The sequence below is a fragment of the Gopherus evgoodei genome, chromosome 3 (assembly GCF_007399415.2).
Source record: "Gopherus evgoodei ecotype Sinaloan lineage chromosome 3, rGopEvg1_v1.p, whole genome shotgun sequence".
Taxonomy (NCBI): domain Eukaryota; kingdom Metazoa; phylum Chordata; order Testudines; family Testudinidae; genus Gopherus; species Gopherus evgoodei.
In genome coordinates, this window is record NC_044324.1 from 56,305,554 (window position 1) to 56,325,654 (window position 20,101).

The window sequence follows — 20,101 nt, forward strand, 5'->3', positions numbered from 1 at the left end:
TGCTGTTGGTGGGCTGCATGCTGGCCTTGCTCTTCCATCATCCACCCTCAGGCTCTCTACCATTTTCCCTCTTCCATACCTCTTTTGCAGAGTGGGTTCAAAGAATGTATGACCAGGTGCCATTCTCCACCTGATCTAAAGCAAAGCCCTGTGTAAAGTCACCACTACCTCCCTTCCTGTGGTTTGGTTTTATTCATAGATGCTGTCATAAACAGATAGCTAAGGGTTAATGTCTCTTTCACCTGAAGCACCTGACCAGAGGACCAATCAGGAAACCGGATTTTTTCAACTTTGGGTGGAGGGAATTTTGTGTCTGAGGTCTTTGTTTTCTGTCTGCCTGCTTTTCTCTGAGCTTTGGAGAAGTAGTTTCTGCTTTCTACTCTTCTGTTTCTAAGTGTAAGGACAAAGAGATCAGATAGTAAGTTATATGGTTTCTTTTCTTTGGTATTTGCATGAATATAAGTGCTGGAGTGCTTTGATTTGTATTCTTTTTTAATAAGGCTGTTTATTCAATATTCTTTTAAGCAATTGACCCTGTATTTTGTCACCTTAATACAGAGAGATCATTTGTATGTATTTTCTTTCTTTTTATATAAAGCTTTCTTTTTGAGACCTGTTGGAGTTTTCTTTTCTGGGAAATTTCAGGGAAATTGAGTCTGTACTCACCAGGGAATTGGTGGGAGGAAGAAATCAGGGGGAGATCTGTGTGTGTTGGATTTGCTAGCCTGATTTTGCATTCCCTCTGGGTGAAGAGGAAAGTGCTTTTGTTTCCAAGACTGGAAACGGAGAGGGGGAGTCACTCTGTTTGGATTCACAGAGCTTGTGTCTGTGTATCTCTCCAGGAGCACGTGGAGGGGGGAAGGGAAAAAGGATTATTTCCCTTTGTTGAGAGACTCAAGGGATTTGGGTCTTGGGGTCCCCAGGGAAGGTTTTTCAGGGGGACCAGAGTGCCCCAAAACACTCTAATTTTTTGGGTGGTGGCAGCAAGTACCAGGTCCAAGCTGGTAACTAAGCTTGGAGGTTTTCATGCTAACCCCCATATTTTGGACGCTAAGGTCCAAATCTGGGACTAGAGTTATGACATGGTGGCAGCGGTTACGGGATAGACAAAATCCAGAAGCCAGTAGGAATATTATATTTTTCTTTTCTCTGCTAAGGGCTTTTTAGCAGAGAGAAAAATTTTGGTTTTAAAAGGGAACCAGAGAGAAATTTTTTTTCTGCTCTCTCTGGCAGTTTGTGGCTTGCATCTTAAGCAAGAAACCATTAAGGTGCTATTAAGAGTCTTTTGTCACACAATAGCACTCCCATTGAGAGTCATTACCAGCACTATATACATGCGAATAAAGTGGTTTTTCAGGTTTACTTAACATTGAAGATTAGCTAAAGGCACTGTTGCTAGGCAGACTTCAGGAGGCAACAGAGAACCTGCAGTTCTGAAGATAAACACCGGAGGGCACCCCAACACAAGAAAACAGGAACCATGACTTCTAAGGCAAAAATTGAGGCCGAAGAACAATTCAGAGAAGCTGAACACAGGCGACAACTGGAAATAAAACAAAAAGAGATGGAGATGAAAGAAAGAGAAGAACAGATCAGAGAGGCAGCCTACCAAAGAGAACAGGCAGCCTACCAAAGAGAACAGGCAGCCAAAGAGGCGGCCCACCGCCGAGACATGAAAAAACACCAAAAAAACATGGAAAAACAACAAAAACAAATGGAAAAACAACAAAAAGAGAATAAAAAGAAGGAAAAACAGAGAAAACATGAACTGGACTTGGCAAAAGCTGGGCTGCATGTGCCAGCCAACCCTAACAACCCGGCGCCAATTATTGCTCCACAGCACAGGAAATTTTCCCACCTACAAGGCAGGGGATGACACCGAGGCCTTCTTGGAAAATTTTGAAAGAGCCTGTCTTGGGTACAGCATCCCCGAAGACCAGTACATGGTAGAATTGAGGTCACAGCTCAGTGGACCTTTAGCAGAGGTGGCAGCTAAAATGCCTAAGCAGCAAATGAATAACTATAAACTTTTTCAAACCAAGGCCAGATACAGAATGGGGATAACCCCAGATCATGCCCGTCGGTGCTTCAGAACCCAAAAGTGGAAACCAGATGTGTCATTTCCCAAACACGCCTACTACGTTGGGAAAAATTATGAGGCCTGGATATCAGGACACAACGTTCAAACCTTGGAAGAACTGCACCTCCTCATACAAATGGAGCAGTTCTTGGATGGTGTTCCTGAAAACATCACACGGTACATGCAAGATGGAAAACCCAAAGATTTCGCTGAGGCGGGGGAAATTGGAGCCAAATGGATGGAACTGGCAGAAAGCAAGAAAGCTACTGTCAAGGGGAACGAATACCCCAGGGGGCACACCGACCATAAACCCTACAACCGAGGACAGCCAAAGACCCCACATACAACCCAAGTAAAGCCACAGACGCCCTACTCTTCCACCTCACCAGTCTCCAGTAACTCACCTCTGCCCAGTGACCCATCCGATGGAAGATGCTTTAAGTGTAATGAACTGGGACATATCAAGGCCAACTGTCCAAAGAACACCATGTGAGTGCAATTCATTACACCACCATCACACCAAAGATCCCCAGGCCCGGATGCCTCTCAAATACCCTTGGAGCGAAGGGAAAATTTGAGAGTGGGCGGAAAGAAGGTTACTGCATGGAGAGACACGGGGGCACAAGTGTCAGCTATCCACCAATCCTTCGTTGACCCCAAATTCATCAACCCAAAGGCCAAAGTTACAATTTACCCCTTCATGTCACAAGCTGTAGACTTGCCTACAGCTGAACTGCCTGTCCAGCACAAAGGCTGGTCAGGAATGTGGACTTTTGCAGTCTATGACAATTATCCTATCCCCATGCTGCTGGGGGAAGACTTGGCCAACCAGGTGAAGCGGGCCAAGAGAGTGGGAATGGTTACCCGTAGCCAAACTAGGCAAGCTTCCAGACCCATTCCTGTTCCTGAGCCGTCCACAGAGGTCCCGTCTGTGTTACCAGAGACCCAGACAGAGGTAGTGGATCTGGATTCCATGCCTACCACTGAAACAGCCACAGCACCTCCAGTCCCAGGCCCGGAACTGGAACAGCAACCAGCACCAGCAAGTGCAACCACATCTTCAAACTCAATGCCAGAGGGCGCCAGCGAGCCAGAACTGGCAGAAGCAAAAGACAGCCATACCCAAAAGGCTCAGCCAGAGCCTGAAATACCCTCAGGTGCACCAGCGGAGAGCGGTTCACCAGCAATGGAAACAACCCCATCATCTACATCGCTTCCAGAGGGACCAAGCCCAAGTCCACAGTCTGAGGAAGAACTGGTGACCCCAGCCTCAAGGGAACAGTTCCAGACTGAGCAGGAAGCAGATGACAGTCTTCAGAAAGCTTGGGCGGCAGCACGGAGCACCCCACCGCCTCTCAGCTCTTCTAATCGATCCCGGTTTGTTATAGACCAAGGACTTTTATACAAGGAGATTCTTTCTGGTAAACACCGGGAAAAATGGCAGCCGCAAAAACAGTTGGTGGTTCCAACTAAGTACCGGGGAAAGCTCTTAAGCTTAGCCCATGATCATCGCAGTGGCCATGCTGGGGTGAACATAACCAAGGACCGGTTGGGGAAGTCCTTCCACTGGGAGGGGATGGGCAAGGATGTTGCCAAGTATGTCCGGTCTTGTGAGGTATGCCAAAGAGTGGGTAAGCCTCAAGACCAGGTCAAGGCCCCTCTCCAGCCACTCCCCATAATTAAGGTCCCATTTCAGCAAGTAGCTGTAAATATTCTGGGTCCTTTCCCAAAAAAGACGCCCAGAAAAAAGCAGTACGTACTGACTTTAGTGGACTTTGCTACCCGATGGCCGGAAGCAGTAGCTCTAGGCAACACCAGGGCTAACACTGTGTGCCTGGCCCTAACAGACATCTTTGCCAGGGTAGGTTGGCCCTCCGACATCCTTACAGATTCAGAGTCTAATTTCCTGGCAGGGACCATGGAAAAACTGTGGGAAACTCATGGGGTGAATCACTTGGTTGCCACCCCGTACCACCATCAAACCAATGGCCTGGTGGAAAGGTTCAATAAAACTTTGGGGGCCATGATACAAAAATTCATCAACAAATTCTCCAATAATTGGGACCTAGTGTTGCAGCAGTTGCTGTTTGCCTACAGGGCTGTACCACATCCCAGTTTAGGGTTTTCACCATTTGAACTTGTGTATGGTCACGAGGTTAAGGAACCATTACAGTTGGTAAAGCAGCAAGGGGAGGGGTTTACGCCTTCTCCAGGAACTAACATTCTGGACTTTGTAAGCAACCTACAAAGCACCCTCCGACATTCTTTAGCCCTTGCTAGAGAGAACCTCAAAAATACTCAAAAAGAGCAAAAGGCCTGGTATAACAGACATGCCAGAGAACGTTCCTTCAAGGTAGAAAACCAGGTTATGGTCTTGAAGGCGCAACAGGCCCATAAGATAAAAGCATCATAGGAAGGGCCATGCACGGTCCAAAAGCACCTGGGAACTGTAAACTACCTCATAGCATTTCCCAATTCCTCACTAAAGCCTAAAGTGTACCATGTTAATTCTCTCAAGCCTTTCTATTCCAGAGACTTACAGGTTTGTCAGTTTACAGTCCAGGAAGATGAGGCTAAGTGGCCTGACGGTGTCTACTACGACGGGAAAAAAGACGGTGGCGTGGAAGAGGTGAACCTCTCAACCACCCTGGAACGTCTGCAGCGGCGACAAATCAAGGAGCTGTGCACTAGCTTCACCCCATTGTTCTCAGCCACCCCAGGACGGACTGAACGGGCATACCACTCCATTGATACAGGTAATGCTCACCCAATCAGAACCCCACCCTACCGGGTGTCTCCTCATGCCCAAGCTGCTATAAAACGAAAAATCCAGCACATGCTACAAATGGGTATAATCCGCTCATCTACCAGTGCATGGGCATCTCCAGTGGTTCTGGTACCCAAACCATATGGGGAAATAAGCTTTTGCGTGAACTACCGTAAGCTAAATGCGGTAACTCGTCCGAACAACTATCCAATGCCACGCACTAATAAGCTATTAAAAAAGTTGGGACGTGCCCAGTTCATCTCTATAATAAACTTAACCAAGGGGTACTGGCAAGTACCGCTAAATAAGCCTGCCAAGAAAAGGTCAGCATTCGTCACGCATGTGGGGGTGTATGAATTCAATGTCCTTCCTTTCGGCCTTCGAAATGCACCCGCCACCTTCCAGAGGCTGGTAAATGGTCTACTAGCTGAAATGGGAAAATTTGCAGTTGCCTACCTTGATAATTGGCCATATTTTCAGACTCCTGGCCCAAACACCTACTACACCTGGAAAAGGTCTTTGAGCGCATCAGGCAGGCTGGACTAACTGTTAAGGCCAAAAAAGTGTCAAATAGGCCAAAACAAAGTGACTTACCTGGGGCACCAGGTGGGTCGAGGAACCATAAACCCCCTACAGGCCAAGGTGGATGCTATCCAAAAGTGGCCTGTCCCAAGGTCAAAGAAACAGGTCCAATCCTTCTTAGGCTTGGCCGGATACTATAGGCAATTTGTTCCACACTACAGCCAAATCGCTGCCCCATTAACCGACCTGACCAAAAAGACCCAGCCAAATGCCGTTAAGTGGACTAAGTCTGTTAGTTATATACTTAGTGGTATATGTAAAGGTACATGTGTTGTAGTAATCTGTTTATTTTAAAGTTCTAGGAGGAAATCGTCGCTAGTGAGCTTCCCCACTGTCTGCAATTTGGGGGGCGTGTCATAAACAGATAGCTAAGGGTTAATGTCTCTTTCACCTGAAGCACCTGACCAGAGGACCAATCAGGAAACCGGATTTTTTCAACTTTGAGTGGAGGGAATTTTGTGTCTGAGGTCTTTGTTTTCTGTCTGCCTGCTTTTCTCTGAGCTTTGGAGAAGTAGTTTCTGCTTTCTACTCTTCTGTTTCTAAGTGTAAGAACAAAGAGATCAGATAGTAAGTTATATGGTTTCTTTTCTTTGGTATTTGCATGAATATAAGTGCTGGAGTGCTTTGATTTGTATTCTTTTTTAATAAGGCTGTTTATTCAATATTCTTTTAAGCGATTGACCCTGTATTTTGTCACCTTAATACAGAGAGATCATTTGTATGTATTTTCTTTCTTTTTATATAAAGCTTTCTTTTTGAGACCTGTTGGAGTTTTCTTTTCTGGGAAATTTCAGGGAAATTGAGTCTGTACTCACCAGGGAATTGGTGGGAGGAAGAAATCAGGGGGAGATCTGTGTGTGTTGGATTTGCTAGCCTGATTTTGCATTCCCTCTGGGTGAAGAGGAAAGTGCTTTTGTTTCCAAGACTGGAAACGGAGAGGGGGAGTCACTCTGTTTGGATTCACAGAGCTTGTGTCTGTGTATCTCTCCAGGAGCACCTGGAGGGGGGAAGGGAAAAAGGATTATTTCCCTTTGTTGAGAGACTCAAGGAATTTGGGTCTTGGGGTCCCCAGGGAAGGTTTTTCAGGGGGACCAGAGTGCCCCAAAACACTCTAATTTTTTGGGTGGTGGCAGCAAGTACCAGGTCCAAGCTGGTAACTAAGCTTGGAGGTTTTCATGCTAACCCCCATATATTGGACGCTAAGGTCCAAATCTGGGACTAGAGTTATGACAGATGCTAAGGTAAGAAGGGACTGCTGTGATCATTGAATCTGACCTCCTATATAGCAGACACCACAGAACTTCCCCAACATTTTTAGAAAAACATCCAGTCTTGATTTAAAAATTGTCAGTGATGGAGAATCCACCACAACCATTGGTAAATTGTTCCAACAATAAGTTACTCTCACTGCTAAAAAATTACACCTTACTTCCCGTCTGAATTTGTTTGGCATCAACATTCCGCCATTGGTTTGTGTTATACCTTTCTCTGCTAGACGGATGAGCCCATTAAATATTTTTGCCCATCAAGGTTCTTATACACTAATCAAGACACCCTTTAACCTTCTCTTTGGTAAGCTAAATAGACACAAGGAGATCAGTGAATCTCTATAAGGCATGTTTTCTAATCCTTTAATCATTCTCAGGACTTTTCTCTGAACCCTCTCCAACTTATCAAAATCCTCCTTGAATTGTGGGCACCAGAACTGGACACAGTACTCCAGCAGTGTTCACACCAGTGCCACACACAGAGGTAAAATAATCTCTCTCCTCCTATTCGAGATTCCCTTGTCTATGCATTAGCTCTTTTGGCCAGAAAGTCATACTGGGAGGTCACGTTCAGCTGATTATCCACCATAACAGCCAAATCTTTTTCAGAGTTTCTGTTTTAAAGGACGAAGTCCCTCATCCTGTAAGTATGGCCTATATTCTTTGTTTCTAGATGCATACATTTACATTTAGCCATATTAAATGCATACTGTTTGCTTACCAAGTTTACCAAGTAACTTAGATTGCTCTGAATCATTATTTACTACTCCACCAATTTGTGTGTCACTGATGATTTTATATTTTCTTCCAGGTCATTGATAAAGATGCCAAATAGCATAGGTACAAGAACCCAACTGCAGGACCCAACTGGAAACAGACCGCTTCAATGAAAATTTCCTGTTTACAGTTACCTTTTCAGACCAATGAGTAAGCCAGTTTTTAATCCATTTAATGTATGCCTAGTTAATTTTATATAATTTGGGTTTTTTTAATCAAAATGTCATGTGGCACCAAATCAAATGCCTTACAGAAGGCAAAGTATATTACATCAACACTATTACCTTTATCAACCAAACCTGTAATCTCATCAAAAAAAGATATCAAGTTAGGGTCAAACTATTTTCCATAAACTCATGTTGAGCTGCATTTATTACGCTACCTTCCTTTATTTCATTATTAATCAAATCCTGTGTCAGCTGTGCCATTTTCTTGCCCAGGATCAATGTCAGCCTGACAGGACTATAATTACCAGATCATACCATTTATCCTTTTTTTAAATTTGACACATTAGCTTCGTTCCAGTCTTCTGGAACTTCCATAGTTCTCCAAGACTTATTGAAAATCAGTATTAATGGTCCAGCCAGCTCCTCAGCTAGTTCTTTTAAAACTCTTGTATGCAAGTTATCCGGAACTGCTGATTTAAAAATGTCTAACTTTTGTATGCTTCTGTTTAACATCCTCCAGAGAAACTAGTGGAATGAAAGACTGTCATGAGATTGCATCATTTGTTTTTTCCCCAAATATAGAACAGAAATATGTACTGAACTACCTCTGCCTCTTCTGCATTATTATTGATAATTCTACCATTTCCATCTAGTAATGGACCAATACCCTTGTCAGTATTCTTTTTATTCCTAATACATTTTAAAAACTCTTTCTTATTGTCCTTAACCTGCAGGCCAAAGATTTCTCATTGTGTCCCTTGACTTCCCTTATCAAATTATTAGCACAGAAATTAATATCACCACAGCACAAAATAGTCAGCTCAACCTTCTCCCCAGGCAAATTATACTGTTAGTAAATTACTAATTAGCCATTCTCTCCACATCAAGAAGGCTAACAGATGTGTTTTTGACACATATAAAATTGTATATAAAATAATTTTAAGAAAATGTATTTTACAACTGAATACATACATTTTTGTTCTGTGTTTGTATAGCACCTAGCAGAATGGGCTCCAGGTCCATGACTAGGGCTCCTACATGTTACAGCCGTACTGTATGATCGATAGATTAATAGGTTAGATAGATAGATGCACATCCATCCTTTTAAAACTTCACAGATGAAAGACCATTTCCTTCACAAATAAAAAAATGGTTAAGAGCTGTTATCACTATCAAGACAGTAAATATCATAAAATAATACTATGCCCACACCTTAAATGCTGCATGCAGTTCTGGTTCTAAAAAAAAGATTAGCACTAGAAAAGGTACAGAGAAGGGCAACAAAAAAAGATTAAGGGTATGGAATAGCTTCCGTATGAGGAGAGATTAAAGAGACTGGGACTGTTAGGCTTGGAAAAGTGAGGAATAATGGAGGGATATGACAGAGGTCTATAAAATCATGACTGGTGTGGAGAAAATGATTAAACAAGCGTTATTTACCCTTTCACATAGTACAAGTACCAGGGGTCACTCAATTACATTAATAGCAGCAGGTTTAAAACAAACAAAAAGAAGTGCTTCTTCATTCAATGCACAGTCAACCTGTGGAATTTATTGTCAGAGGATGTTGTGAAGGCCAAAGTCTGACTGGGTCAAAAAGAATTAGATATATTCATGGAGGATAGGTTCATCAATGTCTATTAGCCAAGATGGCCAGGGATGCAATCCCATGCTCCAGATATTCCTATGCCTCTGAGTGCCAGGTGATGGAACTGGACAACAGGAGATGAATCACTCAATAATTGTCTTTTCCATTCATTTCCTCTGAAGCATCTGGCACTGGCCACTGTTGGAGGAAAGAATACCAGACTAGATGGTCCATTGCTCTGGCCCAGTATGGACATTCTTATGTTTTTATGCGCAGGAACCAAGTAGGCCATTGGGACTTTGCAATAGGTATTCATTTAATTTTATTCTTTTTACTGCAGTTTAAATACATGAGTGTTAAAAACAACAACAGTGGGGAAGAAATCTAATTCATTAAAAAAAAAAACTACGTGTAAAGGGTCTTCATGGGCCAAATTCTCTGCAGACATGAATGGGTAAAATATTAGACATTATAGGTGACATCAGGTACACCAGCAGAGAATTCAGCCCTAAATATTAGGTATTTATATGCATAAAATACTATTGGTCATCCTGCTAAGGTTTGATTCCGCCTTCAATGTTGTACAAGGGATCACTGGAGGAACTTTTTTTTTCTAGTTTGTTGGTTGCCAACAATGGATGCGTACCACGTACTAGCATTGATAGTTCAGGTTTTCCTGACTAGCTTTCTAGACTGCCACTCATTACTTTAGTAATGTGCCTTTGTGCTGGCTCCCACTGTGTCATTGCTGTCTATCAGCTGTGCGTGCCCCTGTCTGCAAAAGAAGATGGGTCGCTCCAAGTTCTACTCTTATCATTGTGGGTACAACACACATCATTAAATAGGAGAAGACAGATATTAGATAACACCATAAGCATAGTCTAGTATACTGGCACAATTGCTCAAAATGGTTGGAAACAACTGGCTTGGTTTGACTACCGAAGGATCTCTCTGTAATACTCTGGCCAAATTACAGGACCATAAAACCAATACCGTTGTACTCATTTTACAGTAATTTTTGCACAGAAATCGAGTCTCAAAATACAATACAAAATACAAACCAATTCCTGCCCCCATGAACCCCATCCACAAACTAAATGAGCTGTTGTCAGGGTTGACAAGTTCTGCCTGCTGTAGGACTTGTGTGTTTTACAGGAAATTTTAGCCAGGGGTGTTATTTTAAGAGAAGAGCAAATGGGGAAACCCCATGGCCTAGCCAATAAAATATGAACTTTAGGTGCAATGAAGTACTCATAAATATAACTCAGAACAAGAGGATTCATTGTTCCTCCTGATCCCTTTTAGCTGATCCTCTGATCTCAGCCTCTCTGTATGCGTCATGGCAGCCCTCATCCTTTAACCTGTGGTTTTTAAAAGCTTGCTACTATGTTATTTATGACTATAGTGTCCATAGCCAGTCTGTGTGCTCCCTACACACACATACTGGGGGAGAAGGGGCTTATTTTCTTTTGCTAGGATGAAAGGATTTGCATCTGGAACTGAATGATTTGGGGACATTGAAGAAGTTACTTTGCTATAAGGAAGGAATTGGAGGATGAGGTATTCAATTCCCTACTTCCACCTGCATGGCTTGAAGAGCACCTCCTCACTCCCTCTCATTTACACCTTATCCATCTTCATCTTGTGACCTTTCATTCTGCTGTCTCTCTTTTAACACCACCTACAATTGCAAGAATTTTATTGGCATAACAAGGTATACAAGTGTCGCCAAAGGGAATACATCACATTTCATATCAGTGATTCTAATGGGGTCACTCTGTTGAACTGTCCTCATTCATTCTCTCCTTTGTCATCTTTATCTCATTCATTTTTCTTAATGCTTTCTTAAAGCATTATTCTAATTCACTGTCTCAACAGCAAAATGAAACTGCCATCAAATTAAAGTTGTGACCCACCTTCACTGAAAGGGAGGAGGACAAGGAGGAGACAATGAGAAGAGCGTGGGAAATAATCACCAGTCTCGTAGCAGTCAGAGTTCTCCTGAAGCCCCGGGGCAGCCTTTCTTTAGCAGGAGGCTGCAATTGACACTTCTAAAACTAGAAAAAGAACAGGAGTACTTGTGGCACCTTAGAGACTAACAAATTTATTTCAGCATGAGCTTTCGTGAGCTACAGCTCACTTCTTTGGATGCATAGAATGGAACACACAGACAGGAGATATTTATACATACAGAGAACATGAAAAAGTGGAAGTATGCATACCAACAGGAAGAGTCTAATCAATTGAGATGAGCTATCATCAGCAGGAGAAAAAAAACTTTTGAAGTGATAATTGAGATGATCCATAGAAGGTGTGAGGAGAACTTAACATAGAGAAATAGATTCAATTAGTGTAATGACCCAACTATTCCCAGTCTCTGTTTAGGCCTGAGTTAATTGTATCTAATTTGCATATTAATTCGAGTTCAGCAGTCTCTCTTTGGAGTCTGTTTTTGAAGGTTTTTTGTTGCCAAATTGTCACCTTCAAGTCTGTCACTGAGTGTTCTCCCACTGGTTTTTGAATGTTATGATTCCTGATGTCAGATTTATGTCCATTTATTCTTTTGCGTAGAGACTGTCCTGTTTGGCCAATGTACATGGCAGAGGGGCATTGCTGGCACATGATGGCATATATCACGTTGGTAGATGTGCAGGTGAATGAGCCCCTGATGGCATGGCTGATGTGGTTAGATCCTATGATAGTGTCACTTGAATACATATGGGGACAGAGCTGGCATCGGGCTTTGTTGCAGGGATAGGTTCCTGGGTTAGTGTTTATGTTGTATGGTGTGCGGTTGCTGGTGAGTATTTGCTTCAGGTTGGGAGGCTGTCTATAAGAGAGGACTAGCCTGTCTCCCAAGATCTGTGAGAGTGAGGGATCATCTTTAAGGATAGGTTGTAGATCTTTGATGATGCACTGGAGAGGTTTTAGTTGGGGGCTGTAGGTGATGGCTAGTGGCGTTCTGTTATTTTCTTTGTTGGGCCTGTCCGGTAGTAGTAGACTTCTGGGTACTCTTCTGGCTCTGTCAATCTGTTTTTTCACTTCATCAGGTGGGTATTGTAGTTTTAAGAATGCTTGACAGAGCCTCAGCTATGTGAGAATACAAGACTGCGTGATTATCAATTTTCTGCTAAACTCAGCCTGTAGGCCCAAAAAAAGCAGCACAAAAGGAAGTGTCATGGCTAGAAAGGGGCTGCTCATGTCAGATATCCCAGTTATTCAGGAAGTAGGTGGGTGGCAATGATAAAACTCACAATATCACATTCAGAGAAGGTAATAATAGCAGCAGTAAATGTAAAAGACCACATATGTACCAAGGTTGGCCTGTTATCTCAGAATTTCTAGCAAGGCTGGGAGTTAGGAGGGGAGCCACAGCATGAAAGTCAAGAAGGCATCTCCACATCCCCACTGGAGACTTGTTACTCCCTGAAGATCCTTCTCAGAGAGTGAGTCCTCACCAGCCTCTCTCCTCCTCTTTTGTAGCTAGTCACTAGGAATTGGTGTTTTCCGAGGAAAATATGTACTGTACAAAACACACAATCCCTATGTCCCCACCCCAAGCTGTGTTTAGTTTGGAAAAGCAACATATATTAAAGAAAAAGAAGCAGAACAGGTCAGCCATCCTTCCAATGGTAACTTATTAATATTTTAAATATATATTTATGTACAATTTTAGAGAAAGAGAGAGAGAGACAGATTAGATATCCCTTCACCACGCACTTCTGAACATCTGCTAAATCAGTTACTCTTCAGTTATCTGCAATTTCTTTCAAATCTGTCAGCAAGAGAAGTCAGACAGTTTTATGCCCCAGTTAATGGAGAGTTTGACATATTTTTGGCTGAATTGCTACAACAATTTACTTGAATTTAAAGTGTTAACTTTGGCAAAGAATTAACTGACAGTTATACAAATATTATTTTGTTAGATGATATTCATGCAAAACACACAAAGCTATCTAGAGGTATGTCTATATAACTCATAACATTCATGTAACATGAGAAATTTCCAAGGAAATATATAAATATGAAGTGATAAAGCAATATAGTTTTAGAACGCAAAGATGGACAAATATTTCCGTTTTGAAATCCTAACAACCTGCTCTGTCATAATGTAAAAATTGGTTAGCCCTGTCTAACACATGATTAGAGATTGGTGAGCGGTTGGTAGTGAATAAGTTATTCAATGAATTTGTCTTTTTATTCCTGTAACAAATGTGTTCATTTGTTCATTATTCAAAACTGTTTGGCCACTTTAATTTTATATGTTCACATATTCACTTGTTACTCATTGTTTGTGGAGTTTGTTTGGACTTCTAAGTCACATTAGATTGTTTCTGTTCGTTAACTGCATGACTAAAAATTTTATTGTGAAGGGAAATCAAAGGAGATTTCAAGTTGCCAGCATGGCTCTTGTTTGGATAGTATTAGCAAGACTCACTTGCAAAACTTTCACTTGTATGAAAATTCACAGAAAACAAAACAAAAAAACAGTGATTTTTGTAGTTTCCATTCAACATCGTCATGAAGCTTTTTGCAGTATTTGCCCAACTATACAAATAGTTAAGTTCTGTGGCCTATTTTATTTAATCTTTATTCATTTCTATAATAGCATCTGTCTGTTTAACACAAGATAATAAGAGCACCACTTGCATCACTTTCATTAAGGTTGTTTCAATGTTTCCATTAGAAACTTGTATTTTTGTGAGGAAAATACTGTACTACATCCAAAGAAATTCAGTCATAGCTAAAATTAAGCCTACAAGATCAGAAACTGACCTTTTTTTTTTTAAACCATACAAAAAGTTTGGCTATTCCTAAGTGCTAAATGAATACAGAAGCTAATAGTTTCTGATGCTCTTTGAATTCATATATCAAAACTAGCTCAGTTTTTGCTACTCTTGACATTTTCTTGCTTAGTTTGCCATATCCTTCACTAATGATTGGTTACTTTAGCATTGGAGTTTATAGCAAGTCAATTATTTTGGTTTAAAAAACTAGCTACTGTACAGATACAATGGCTAAAGATGGATGGGAGTCCCTGTTTTATTTTGTATAACTCAAACAGTAATAAATAGATTTGTAAGTACTTTGAGTATGGACTAAAAACATAGTACAGCCTTAAAAGGACTTCAGAAAAGTTGTTTTCTATCATATTTGTAATACAGAATAAACAATAGGCTGTAATGAGTCCATACATGAATCACATTTTACAGAGGAGCTTAAATATGCCTTAAACGAGCAAACTCTCTTTGATTTCAACCTTTGATTCAGTAACTGACTCCAAAGGGTCTAGTGTGGAGACACTTAATTAAGTGTGCAGAATCTAGCCCAAAAACTCCTTATGAAAGAGTAGTTTCTGTTTACGGACATTAGCTGCTTTGTAAAGCTAAATATCACAGTCAGTTCCTTCTTTAAAATAGCATGCAAAGTTCTGGCTGACAAATATAATAATGACCTTCCCATCTGCATTTTTAAAAATTAAAACCACTTTCATGTTAGATAGGAAAATAATAATTGAAAACCAAAGGTTGATTATTTTTGTATTCCATAATATAACAGTGGCCAAATCTCTTCAAACCAAAAACAGGAAGACAGAAAATGGAAAAACTTATTAAAGGCAAATATCTGCTTACAGCAAGTTTTACAGATGACTTGTAAACAACAGAAAATATATCTATATATTAATAGAAATGTGGAGAAACCCTTAAGCACAGTGTTAGCAGTGCTCATTGTGATGGCATATGGAAAACTTAATCCTTTTACTGGAAATGTTTGAATATAACTGTAGAAATCCTTTCTGTTTCTTTGGTCCAGACTTGGCCCAATTTTTTCTTTAATTCAATCTTGCTTTATTATTATTATTAATTATTAATATTATTATTAAAAGGTGTGGGGTGGGCAAACCCTGATACTTTTTTTTCAGCTAAGTCCTTCCTTTGACATAATTCCCACTGGACACAGTGAGCCAGGACTGTATAATTATTATAGGATTTAGCTCTTCCCTGGTGAATACGGTGTCATATATGTCATTTTGGAGATCAGCCAAAAAGAAGATGCCAGAACTCTAAGCTGCAGTCACTCACTTGCAACAGTCTGGGTCAAAATGTAACAGGAAAAAACCACCCATGAACATAACAAAGAAGCTTTGAAGTTGTAGGTTATATGATCATATTATTAAAAAACTCTATGGTTTATTTTGGTGAGGTTTTATTCTTTGTCTTCTGGACCAACCCTGTTAATGCTTCTGTTACAATCATCAATATTTATGGTGAGTTGCCAATATGCTCAGCATTGTATAAAACATAGGAGAATACATAATCCTTGCCCTGTCTATATCTTTTGAGAAAGAAGGAGCCATAATATAAGTAATAAGCAGCATTTGCTTACAGTTTTAATTTTAGACAAGATAAATATGTTCATTTTTTCTCCTGGTTGCTTGCGGGAACGTCGTATAACTTCTGTTCCCTTGGTTGCATTTTTAAAATGTATTTTAGAAGGCGAGAAGTTTAGAACTCCATTCTGACAGGTAGATTTTTATTGAAATTAGCATGTAAGTGCTGTTTTTGTTCTTCAGTAGAAAGTGATTTGTCTTTCATTGATTTTATATCCCCCAAGTTTCTTTTGTAATTTATTGTGTTTCCCATAAGAATGATTTTATTTTTGTAGCTCATACCTAATAAGACTTTTCCAGCAGGATACTTACACATTTGTTGTTTTATCATATGTGCTTTAAGTAATTATAAATTGGCAATACAATGGTTTAAATTTAAAATGCCAGGATGATTAATCTGCTTTGGAAGCAGTATATTAATACTGGCATATAATTAATTAAATACATTTTATCAGTGCAATCTAAGATTACAAAGATTTACTAATTTGATAAATGTTGCTCAATGCTTCAAATCTAAAATGACTTGTGTTCTTTTACTAACAATACCTCAATTTGTATTGATTGTAAGGTATAGTGTTAGCATTAATTTATCAATGCATATTTTTCCCATTATATGTTAACATAGCTTGCTCTCATCTGTCGGGATCTTAAATCATACCAAATGGTTACTTGCTTCAGTGACTTATTTAGTCATGTGTTTTTATGCTAAAACATGGGCTCGTTTAATAAAAATGTTAGAGCTAATCTATGTTAGTCATCAATATTTATTATGAATGTTACATAGTGAAGCTATAAACCACAATTACACAGAATGCACACGGTGGAAGGGCATTCAAACTGATTTAGGGTTAAGCCTAATTTAGGTTTAAAAAACATTTTTAATGGCTTATAGATACAAAACAAAACCTGGAATTTATATAGTATTCTTGAGATTTTAAATCATGTCTAATTACTATAACCACTAGAAAACTCTCACTCCAAGTTTTCAGTTAGAAAATGTAAGACAAAGCATATAATGTTATCTTAAAGGTATTTTTTTTAAAAGGAACATGGACCTCGGGCCAGAATGAGAAGCAGAAATATTAAGACACGTAGACAAGACTTGCATTTACCTGAATGGGAGTTTTGCCTGTATAAGCACTGCAGAATCTGGCCAGTCCAGTCTTGATCCCAATCCTGCAAAGACTTATGCACCTACTTATATTTTATCCTGTAAGAAGTCCTGTTAAAATCATCAGGCTTACTCAAAGGGTCAGATCCTCAGACACTGTAGATGGATGTAGCTCAATTGACTTTAATGGAACTGTACGAATTTACACTAACTGAGGATGTGACCACAATGTACTAAGTTAAGTACATATGTAAACTTTTGTAGGATTGGATACTTGACTATTGCTTAGGAGATCATGGAGTTTCCTTTTTTTTTTTTTTTTAAATATTAGCATTTAGCTTCAAATGCTGTAGAGTACTTTTTGTGAGTTGTATCATATTGCCAATAGTTTTTAAACTAATAAGCAGATAATATAGAAGTAAAATATTTAGAAAAACCCTGGAAAGGAACTGACCTTGCAAAAAAATAAGTTTTATTCTGTTCAACTTGTTGACTTCTGGGAACAGAAAATGTAATTAAATTAATTTATTAATTGTATTTGGAGTTGCAGATATATGTTGCTGTTTTTGTAAAAAAAAAGGTTTGAACATTGAGCACACTAACCTGCCAACTGATTAGTGAGATGTGATTTTATTATTATGGCAACTGAACTCTAGGGTGTCATTTTCCTACAAATTCTGGTAGCTAAGAAGGTTAGTGATTAGAGACATGTTTAATCTTGCTGCAGGTTTTGGTAACCTGGAAGACAAAAAAGCCTATCACACATTTTAAAGTGTATTTCAGAACATAGGCCAATATTTAAAAAGTTACCATAATAACTATTACTCTGGAAAGCAAGAGAGTTTATCACATCTTTTACAGCACTTGTAGAAAACCTTCAGGTTTTCATTTACACTCTTTTGCTATTAAAGTCAAATTAGAAGTTGCATAAATAGTGCTGTCAGGCTTGCATCATATTCCTTTTTAATTTTTAAATATTGTAAAAATAGTGAGTAAATTAAATGAATTGTTTGCAACATTCTTAATTAAATTTAAATTGCCTATTCTAGTTAAGAAATGTGCAACTGATGTTTTAATTGAATTATGTAATGCTTCATAACTGGTAAACACATTGCTACTCAAGATCAAATATAATTGGGTTTCATCCATATACCTTAATTAACATACACTTTCAAAAGTCCTGGAACTGTTCTTTTTTACTTGTTTCTGGTATGAAATATTATATCCATTACTTATATTATAAATAAACATACAAAAGACCTAATCCAGGTTCCAGGCACCCTGACAAAACACTAAAAATGTAATCCTTGTTATAAAATAAAAATAACAAAAAATCAGCAGTTGCCACAAAATCCAGCCATCCAGCTGAAAAGAAAACAAAAATTTGACATTTACCAACAGAAAAAAACAAACCAAAAAACCTTCTCTCATTAGAAATGGTTTGATTCCCCACCCTCTTAACATTCTAGCCTTTAAAATATTATCTGATGTTTGTTTATGTTTGAGCTCTACATAAAACGGAGGGGAAAATAACCCACCAATACACATACGTGTTTGATTTTTTTTTTAGTTTAAAAAAAATGGATCTGGCCTAAGGCTAGTACTTTCATTATATCAATGAAAGAAGGAAAACAGAAGCCAGGAGAGGGGAGTTATAGAAACTGACTTTATATAAACAGTGAGAAAAACCTTTTTCCATGGCCACCTACAATGTAGCTACTTTACCATTAGTATAACTTCTATTTTATTAGTAGTACAACTTCCAGGGCCCAATCCTGTTTTGTATATACACGCTAAGCTTCCACTGGAAGATTTGTCTCTGTACAAACTACAGGATCAGGGTGCTAGTTTGTCAAACAGAGCAGAAAAAAACGTTTAGACATACCTAAGTTGACAAAGCTCATGACCATGTCGGCGTCATTCAGAAAGTTGGTATCACGCAGGCTGGCTAAGGGAGGACTCTGTGTGGTGAGGGGGGTCATGCGAGATAATTGTATTCTCCGTGAATATCCATTTGAAGATGCGGAGTATCCTTTTCTTACCCCTCTGCTCTCTCCTCCCATTGATTCCCTCAGTGAATACTCCAGTTCCTCAGTATCCTCTTCATTTGTCATGGCATTGTACAGGTCCAGCATGAAGAGAGGTGCAGAAGAAGCCTGCTTTCCAGGTGAAAATGGTCTGGGTCTGTGAGGTAAACCCAAGATAGAGAGAATCTCTCTCTGAATCTCCCTTCTCTCATGGTTCCGCAGCCTCCTGTAAATAAAACTTGAATGGACATGATTGTCTCCCAAGCCTCCCTGTGAATGACCCACTAGAACCCAGCAATTCCAGAGCAAGACCAGGAAAGCTCTGAGTGCCGTTAGGTTCATTGTTGAAAAGAAAATGAACAAAAATATTTCTTCTGCTTATTCTGAGCTCCTATGAGGTCTGCTTTACTAGTGGCTGAAAAACAAAATTTACCTATTCTTCATGTCAATGTCATTTCTAAACATAACATCTTTGGTGATTCTCCCCCACCCGCCGTTTAAATATTATGGAATGTGTCAGGTTGCAGTTATTTCTAAGAAAGCTGAAATTCAGACTTCCAATTTTCCACTGTTGTTATCGTTTTTTCTGCATTTATGGAGCAGAAGACCAGTATTTTGTCAGCTGACCTAGGCATTCCTATTATAAACCTTAGATAACCAGGTCTTTAGTTCAGGGTTGTGTTAGCAAGAGCTGATCTTCTGATACACTGTAATTGCCAGAGTTATCTTCTCTTGTTATTCTGAATTCTTCTCACACCTTGCGCTCTTTCCAAGATAAAATCCTGAGTCACAGATTTGTCTTGATCTGTACCTTAGTAGTATAATTTATATTTGTCCAGCAGCCTGGTGATAACTTTAACATCTTTTGAATCACCTTAGTATAAACTAATTCTAAAGCATGTACTAATCTAATTCATATGTTTCCCTGAATTTACTTGAAAAAAACTTCTGTAAATCCATTCAACCCCTGTCAGCTTCTTAACTGTTATTTCCAACTCTAGCAGGCACAAATATAACAGCTCTCTTCAACAGAGATCTAAAGACTAATGTAAGCACAACCCTGCTGGGAAAGAAGAGGCTTCTCATTGTAATTTGAAACGGGCAAAGCAAAGAAGTTCTTAACCCTTCTGCTGCCAGACAAAGCTTCACTCCCCCAGGACCCCAATGTACAGTAATATATGTAAATTGGCTACATACCTATTCTGACATTTACAAACAGATTCTAGAAAACCCCAGCTCTAAAAATTAGCTTTACTTTAACTATATGTCCTAAAATTGTTTTTATTCTTATAATATAGATCTTTGAGTCTGCAAAGTAGTAGATTTGAACATGACAAACAATC

General features: G+C 39.5%; 1 protein-coding gene across 2 annotated transcripts in view; it reads right to left on the reverse strand.

Moving 5' to 3' along the window:
- BMP5 (bone morphogenetic protein 5) overlaps positions 1 to 19,774 on the reverse strand; it is an 89,471-nt gene extending 69,697 nt beyond the window's left edge. The window contains exons 1-2 of one of the 2 annotated variants that reach the window (XM_030555638.1): positions 19,516 to 19,774; positions 18,617 to 18,984 (exon numbers count right to left, since the gene is read on the reverse strand). In XM_030555638.1, the coding sequence (XP_030411498.1) occupies positions 18,617 to 18,866 (250 nt within the window). In that variant the 5' untranslated portion in view covers positions 18,867 to 18,984; positions 19,516 to 19,774. Of the gene's footprint in view, positions 1 to 18,616 lie in introns of both variants that reach the window. The other variant, XM_030555637.1, reaches the window with a different exon arrangement.
- Between the last annotated feature and the right edge of the window lie 327 nt (positions 19,775 to 20,101).